General features: G+C 46.2%; 1 protein-coding gene across 1 annotated transcript in view; it reads right to left on the bottom strand.

The window, feature by feature from the left end:
• The window catches only part of AK8 (adenylate kinase 8), an 81304-nt gene that overhangs the window by 690 nt on the left and 72001 nt on the right, over positions 1–8613 (bottom strand). The window contains exons 12-13 of the mRNA XM_009998976.1: positions 2678–2758; positions 3–98 (exon numbers count right to left, since the gene is read on the bottom strand). Coding sequence (XP_009997278.1) covers positions 3–98; positions 2678–2758 — 177 coding nt within the window. The remainder of the gene's footprint in view (positions 1–2; positions 99–2677; positions 2759–8613) is intronic.

Below are 8613 nucleotides of genomic sequence, written 5' to 3'. Positions count from 1 at the left end.
CCACACTCTGCTGGATGTTTTCTTCCTCATCTCTGGGGTTTTGTCTGAGACGGGCTTGGATCTCTGGGGTGGGTGCTGGTCTGAATGTACTGTGGTATCTGGAGAGGAGATAAAATGCCACTGCTTCAGCTCAGGCTGAGGACAAAGCAACAGTATTTCTTAAAATACCCCATGGTTTTGTCTCTCACAGTTCCTTGGAAGTGCCTCATTCTGTTCTAGGTTGGGGTGTTAAAAGAACAAGTGGAAATTTGAGGGCAAACAACCTGTGATTCCTGCTCTCAAGAACCTGGACACTCAAAAGCCAAGAGTTTCTCTCAGGGTGACACAAAGTGCTGCAAGTGCTCAGACACTTCACACAAGCCCTGGAGAAACCCCTGGTGTGTGCCCAGTGCTCCAGGTTCAGAAGCATTTCCAGATCCAACCCCAAGGTAACACGTTTTACTCTTTAATTCCTACCTTAAAACAAACAAACAAACAAAAAACCCACAAAAAAAACCCCCAAAACAACACAAACAAAATCTTAAAAAGCCTAACATTAAACCTTAGCTGTGTTCAAAATATTAGCTGTGGTTCACTGGTAGGCTGGACATCAGTGAGGAGAAACCTGCCAGACTTGGAGTGCAGGGACTCAGGGAGCCCCAACACAACCCTGTGTGCAGGGGCTGCTGGAGAACTTGGAACTTCAAATATGTTGAAGGCTCTCAGACATCAGTGACTTTCCTGCCAAGATTCCAAAGTGCAGCACCAGGGATCACCAACAGGACATTTCAGAAGTGTTTCTCAGGAGCAGGCAGGGGCTTGGGTGCTGCCAGCTCAGGGCAGAGGGGCAGCAGCAGCTCAGCCCTCACTCCACACAGTCCCCAAATCACCAGGGGTTTGAGCTGGAAAGGCAGGTCTGGCTCCTCCTGCCCAGCTGCTCAGGCAGGGTTGGTGCTGGCACTGCTAGAGAGCACTGGGAGAAGGTAAGAAGACACAAATGCTCTACCTTGAGCTCTGTTTCTAGACTGATTCCAGGTAGAGTGTAACTGCTCACACCTTTTTATGGTAGTTGAAGATAAAAGGAGGTTCATTCACTCTGAGGCAGGTTTTTGCTTATGTCAAAATTTGAGAATTATTTCAAAATGCCTGACTTTGGGTTCCCTGGATTCACAGCTCCAGGTTCACCCAACTACTCTGCAAACTCCAGTCAGATACAGGATCTTCAGCACCATGAGCTGCAGCCCAGCTGAGCCTGCCCAGACACCAGAACCAGTGCTGGGAATCAACCATTCTGCACTGCCCAGGGCTCCCCACCCCTGCTAAGAGCTCTTTTGCAAACTTGAATTTAAATTCCCTGCCACAGTTTCTCAGGAAAGGCCTCCTGTGCCTTAACACTAAAGCAGCTTATCCCTCTTCCTGTGCAGCCAAACTTTCTGTCAGGGTAGCTGCAAAACTGAGGAGAGAAGCAGAGTCTCTGTATCTCTGCACAGAACTGCATCACAGCTGGTACCACCCTGTGGACACAGAGCTATTCAGAATTATTTAGTGCACATTAGAATTATTTAGAGCCCAGCTGAAGGCCACCCTCTTTGCTGCACTGTAGCCAGTGGTGCAGGTTTAGCATAATGCTGAGGATTAGACACAGCACCTGAAACAATTCAATTCACAGTGAATTTGGAAGGAATAAAACCCCGAGTCTGGAAGAAGGAAGCGTGTGAACTGGAGCAGATCCTGACCAGGCTAATCCTAATGATCAGAAATGCAGAGAGGTGTGAATGATTTGCTTCATATCCTTCATTTCTTCTGAGCAACTGCATCCCTTATTACCCAAACAAAGAGCCCAGTTCCAGCAAATCACTGCTGCTGTCACCAGTTAATGTTGCACCTCGAGTGAGATGTCTGAGTAATCACCTGTCACTTTGGGACAAATCCAGTATTTATGGCCTTCACCTTGGGAGGCTCCAGGATTTGTATTTGATTCAATAAGATGAATTTAGCCATTAGAAATGTAAAAGTAGTTTAAAATCTAAGCGTGGGGAATTGTTCAAAACAGCACAAGTGAAGTTGCAAATCCACACCAATTCCAATTGATGCTTGGGAAGATGTTTCATTGTTACTCGACCCCCAAAAACAAGGGTGGAGGAGACACTAAACCTGAAGGTCTTTGGCGAGATGAGGTGGTGTGAGATGAACTGCCCCATCTGAGAATCCAACCCTGCAGAGCCTCAGTGACTCAGATGAGCTTGCTCTACTGAGCAGGAAATGCATTAATATCCCACAGCAGACAGAACCATCACAGGAGCTGGGGGAAGTCAAATGCAGCAAGTTTTCCATTTTCCCCATCTGGGAAGCCTTCAAAATTCCCATGGGAACGTCTGAAAACCATCTGCATTTAGCCAAGGTTTCAGACACTGTCCCTCAGCATCATTTTACCAACCAGTTGAGTTACCATTAAAATGTTCCTGCACATTTCAGGCTCCAAGATTTTCAAATGCCCTGTTCTGACACCAGGAGTTTGGAGCAGCAGGGACCTGGGCTGGTACCTGAGTAGCTATGAAAGTTTCAGCTTTTCTTGTAAGGAATCCCTAAGCAAGAGTACAATATTCCTGACTTCCCTGAGGTTTCTATGAAGTCTGTCTGGTGCTTTCATCTCACTGGCAGTCTTGAAAAATGTTAAACATCAGACATGAGTACTAACCTTTCCCCTGTGATGGGATCAACCCTCCGTTGAGACAGTCGTTCCATGATGGATTCAAGGGGGAGATGAAAGAAAAATACCCTATGGAGAAGAGAACAAGTGCATTAACATCCTGAGAACATCACTTGTGACCTTCAGAGTCTGAGTTAATCCTTTCCCAAACGAACAGCACACACAGATGTGGAAGAGACAGTACCACTCACACCTGAGGCACCAGAAAACACAAACACGGGACATCTCTTCTTTGCTTCTTCTCCTCACATCTTGTTTAGTCCCCAAGCTCATCAAGGCAGGAGCTCTTTGACACAGCAAGAGTGGCCCTGGGTGCACTGGCAGGGCTGAGAGGACTCTGAGATCCAGCTGGAGCTGACCTCGCTCTGGACCCATCTTCTCAACCCAACTAGCAAATAACAATCACAGAGACATTCTGGAAAAGGTAAATAAAAAATAAATTGCTGCTGTTCCTGTCAAGGACACAAAAAGAGCTTTTCTGCCAGGATTGTGCATCCTGCCCCAATAACAGCCCTGCACAACGTGGTGCCCACAAAGGGGATTTTCCTCTCCCTGTTCTAGTCCTCTTGCCCTTCCCTCCCCACACACCCCACAGACAGTTCTGGCTCCCACTCTTGTCCTGCCTCCTTTAAAGCCAAATGAGTAAGAAGATTTAAAATGTGCTGCTGCCAATTCCCCACCCCCTCTGTCAGCAGAGACCAGCAGCAGGGCATGGGAGGCAGCTTAGGAGGGCAGGACCCCTCAGCACCCAGCCTTGCTGCTGAGGAAGCCAAAGAGGAAATAGGAATGTTTGGTTTGAAGATCAAAATCTGCAGTTCCCGTTGAGCCTGAGCAAGGCAGAGCTGCTCAGCAGCTTAAAAAGTCATCTCCTCAGTGTCAGTGGGGTGGGTTCCACTCCAGGAAAAGATGTTCACCAGGGGATGGGGTGGGACCCCAGACAGGCTATGAAAAGCCCCATTTTGAATGAAGGAGGCAGAAGCAGAGAAGAGGATAAATCACTTTTGGCCCCAGGCACATGGCACTGCTGTGTGAGAGCCCTTGGGCCCATCTCACGTTGGCTCCTCTTTGCCATTTGGGTTCATTCTAATGAGCCTGTTAATTTTATACCCCAGCTCAAAAGCTCCTCAGCAGAAAACTCTCAAGAAACTGCTGAGAACGAGCAGAGGTGGGTCCTGTCCCCCAGCTATGGGAGACTAGAGCAGATCTGGCCAAAGAACACATCCAATGATTAATTCACAACAAAATAAAAAGGCGGCTTCCTTTGAAAACTCATGAAAGTGAACTCACCAACCCAGCACGGCCTGAAGGCTGTAAATGCATCTCTCTTTATAAGACACCTTCTCCTGCTGCTGCCTTCAAGGGCAGGCTTCCTATTTTCATTTTGTCTGCCTCTCACAAAAGATGCTGTAAGCTTTAGACATTCACCAAAGGAACATTTTACACTGACTGGGTGGGATCAGACCAGATGAAAGGCTGAGCTTTACCTTGGCAGGCACAGAGCAGATTACTAGAATCCTTTGTAGGATTTAAAGTTATGAAAATCATCTCCCTCTTCAAATGTTTACAGATAATGACTTCTACTCACACTGTGGTAACAAAATAACAGCCAGGAATAAAACATTCAAGATCTTGGAGATTCCAAAGACAGGAAAAGAACAACAGTTTCAACACTCTTTTATCCCTTACACTCTGAACATTTTGTTTTTCTTTGTTTCTGTTGCCCAACAATGGCACAAAAATGTGATTGTCAGAGCAGGTAACATCTGATGATGTGTCTCCAGATGAATATTCTAGTAGAGAGGAACAACATTTATACAGTCATGATAATTGATACTGCTTCCTCCTATATTCTGAAATAAACAGCCCCACCAAAGGATTATAACCTGGCATATCAAGAAAGCTTGTTGTAATTCATAGTTACTAACTCAAAAAGTATTATGGGATTTGAAACAGAAGAGCCTAAAAAAACCCCTCCACTTAAAAAGCTGCCAACAAAATGAACTCTGAAAGCCTTGTCTGAGATTCCCTTCTTTTTTATACAAGATGCTTCTTATTATCCAGGCTGGTGTCACCATTAAAGAAGAGTGTAGGGGGAAGATGTGGGAGAGAACAGACTTCCCTGCTAATATGGATTTTTTTTTTCCCCCACATGGTTTGTATCATGGCAGACACAGAACAGACTGCACCACAGCACCAACTCCTGATCCCATGGTCCTTCCAGTGGAAGGTCTTGCCCTGCCAGCCCATCCAACCCCTACAGATAAAACAACATTCCCCAGGGCTGTCAGCTGGAAATTGTTCAGAAGCAGGAAAAAAAGAGATGAAGGGGAAAAAAACAGATTCAGCTACTGTCTGGACTTATAATGCTTCCAATTAGAAAGCTTTATTGTCATTTTGAAGGAGACACACTCCACACACAGCCTGTTGTGCAGCCCCAGGAGCTTCACTCACAGGAGTAGAGCCTGCTAACCTGTGGCCATGCTGTGAAGTGTTGGCCTTGGGTGTGGGACACATCCTGCAGCTCCTCCAGGCATTTCCAAGCAACATTTTGCCCTCTCTCAGGCTCCTATGTGTCTGATCACATAACAAACTTGACCCTCTGACTGTCCAGGTAATGTGTTTGTTGGATTTCTCTTGGAAACCCTCCTAAGATTGAGGCTGCACTCACAACCTTGGTCCAGCTTGTCCAGCAGTGACTGGAACGACTCCCAGCAAGAACTGGATTCACCTCCAAGCAGACCTTGGCCCCTCTCACATACCAAGTGTAATTTTGTTCACATAAATGTCTCCTCTGTAAAGCTTCCTTTAGGCATCAGCCAGGCTTTGTATGTTGTAATGTGTCACAACTTCTATCAAGGGGAAATATGAAACAGATGTCACCAGGCTTGGTAGACAGGGAGGCGAGGAAACACAGCCTCATATCAAAGAGGACCACATTAAACCACTAGATTAGCATCTAGCAGCTTCTGTTTCCGAGTTGGCAAGCTGAGAGTTCAGCTCCACAACAGGTGAATAACATCAAGCAGCAGCAGCACGAGGTGTGCAGGGGGAGGGACAGGCAGAAATGCTCCAAGAACCCAGCCTGGGCTCAGCACCTTCCGAGTGGCAACCTAAAGTCACGGGCATCCAGTTACAAACTGGTGCTCTGGGGGGTGTCACTTGGGAGAGCCCCTTAGCCTAGGGCTCTGAGGACAAATACACACAGGGCTGAAGACAAGACTGATTTTTGAGCACAGATCTGTCCTCCCTCCTTTGTTCTGTCTCCCAGGAGAGGGAAAGTCCAGTCCTGGCAGGTGCCTTTCATGGATAATACAACAGGGACCACAAATGTTAAAAGGAAAAGAAATAATCTTGTGTCACAATCCTACCTTTTCCTCACTGCACTTGACATCATTAATCTACTCTATCACAGCTTTCAGAGCCATTAGAGAGATGAAATTCCCACAAATTGCTAACGTTGATGACACCTTCACTGTGTACCCAGTGAAATGGGAACGAGTCGCCTCTGGATGATGATGAAATATCTCAGGCCTCTAACAGCTGCAATGTAATGCTGCTTTCCTACCAGCCATCTGGCATTCCAACAGGGTATTCCAATGGCTTCTGGCTCCTGACTATTCAAGACAGTGTTGTCTGAGATCCTAGAGGTCACCAGGGCACCTCAGTGGCTTCCCTTCCCAAACAGAGGAGAAGGTAAAAGTGGTAGAAGTTTTATTTTAGGTCTGATTCTGAGACAGAATTTCTGGAAAAATGTCTCACAACCACACACCAAGTGAAGGAAGGTTTGTTGTTGTTGTTTTTTTTTACCTACACAACAGAATTCATCTAATCCTGATGGTTATTTGTTCCAACCAAATGAGTTAATCCAAGTTATTAACAATTGACAGGGCTCAGAGTTATCCTCAGGAGAATTTGTTTGGTGGTGGTTTTGTGTTTTGTGGCTCGAATGTCACTGACTCCAAGCACCTAAAAGGGACAAACTGTGCTGCCATCTGAAAAGCAAACACTGTGGGCCTGAATTCTGCTATCCCTGAGCTCAGGATTAAAAATTTGCTCCTCCTGTGCACTGACTGGCACCTTCCAGGGTGGTTCCACTCCTTTCTCAGCTGCCTTCACATCTCCAGAGAACTAAATGGCCTGGAAGCCATGCCCTTCCAGCAGCTTTGGGCCTGTAATTTACACATAGCTCTTGTATCAGGCTGACCTAGATGGATCCACATGTTGTCTGTTCCAGACCTGAGCTGTTTCCTGAAGTTACATTCTCATCCTTGACATTCCTCATCACCTGGGGCTGCTCTGGATGGACATTGGTGAAGGGGAGCCCAAAGCCAAGGCCATTTTTGTAAAATTATTGTCTGTGAAATTTGATCTGTAGCATTAAATCTAATTGAACTCAAACTTTGTTCTCATTTAACGATGAAAAAGGATGGAACACAGTATCTGAGGCAGAATCCTGACTCCTCTACCTGCCTTTTAAAATCAGAGACTGCTGACTTGCTGGTGGCTCAACCAGGGCCAGATCAAGCCTGGCAACAGTGTTATGATGCTTGAATGAAATAAAAACAACCCACAAACACAACACCAAACAACACTGGGCCACTTTTAATGTAGCATTTAAACTATTGAGCTGAAACTGCAACTTTAAAAATAGTAAGCTATTAATCTTTCCCTTGTTTTCTTGACTCCTATATATCTTCTCCCTCACGGGCAGGTACCAGCTGCCATGTTCCCATTCTTCAAGCTCTGCACTCTGCAAAAAAAAAGAGGCCCCTGCTGGCCAATTCTTGTTTAAAATTGTGCATAATTGATAGTGGCAAATCTACCCCAGCTGTCTCTAAAACCTCTCCAGGGGAAGAAAAAGACTCTCTGTGACTGTCGTTAACTACTAAATTAGCAAGTGCTCCTGGCAGTTCACAAGCACCACATCAGTCTGCTTTAAAAACAAATAAATAGACAAAGAATGTGAAGATCAGATGTCTGTGTGATCTCAAAGTTACTGCAAACTTTGCTGGCAGAACTTTGACAGAATTCCAGCTAAATCAGAGCAGAAGGAAATGGGAAAGAGAGAGCAAGAGGGAGAGAAAGAAAGAAGAAGGGGAGAAGGAGGAAGGGACAGAGGGACCCTCTTCTCCAGGCAAATAAGTAGAAATGCCAAGTTCAAGGCCAGAATATTGAGCCTTTCATAAGGCACAGAACATCAGTCAATATGGAGATAACAACACAGTGTTATCTGATGCTGTGACACAATTCCCCATGGAATCATAGAATCATCAAGGTTGGAAAAAACCCTCAAGATCATCAAGTCCAACCACCAGCCCTACAACCCCTAACCACTAAACCATCTCCTGAAACATCAAGTCCACCTCTATTTTCAACACCTCCAGGGATGGTGCCTCCACCACCTCCCTGAGCAGCCTGTTCCAAGGTCTCACCACTCTTTCAGTTAAGAATTTTTCCCTAATATCCCATCTGAACCTCCCCTGGCACAACCTGACCCCATTTCTTGTCCTATTGCTGGTCACTGGGGAGAAAAGCCCAACACCCACCTCACCACAACCTCCTCTCAGGTAGTTGCAGAGGCCAATGAGGTCCCTCCTCAACCTCCTGTCCTCCCCTTCACCAATGTTCATTCAGAGCAACCCCAGGTGATGAGGAATGTCAAGGATGAGAATGTAACTTCAGGAACAGCCCCAGCTCCCTCAGCCTCTCCTAGAGGACCCAGCTCTGACAACACACATGATGGCTACAGATTTGTAGCTGAGATATAAAGCTGAAGCAGAGATGAGGCTGGTGAAGTGTGAGGAGCTCTCTCAAAGGCCACCCCAGGTAGCTGGTTGGACCAATCAACTCCCCTAAAGAATGTTCCCTTTCCTGTAGGATTAAGACACCTTGAACCTGAAAGCTTGGCTAAGCCTCTTCTCAAG

This window comes from Chaetura pelagica, unplaced genomic scaffold (assembly GCF_000747805.2).
Source record: "Chaetura pelagica isolate M959 unplaced genomic scaffold, ChaPel_1.0 scaffold405, whole genome shotgun sequence".
NCBI lineage: Eukaryota > Metazoa > Chordata > Aves > Apodiformes > Apodidae > Chaetura > Chaetura pelagica.
This window is presented reverse-complemented; position numbering and strand designations above follow the sequence as displayed.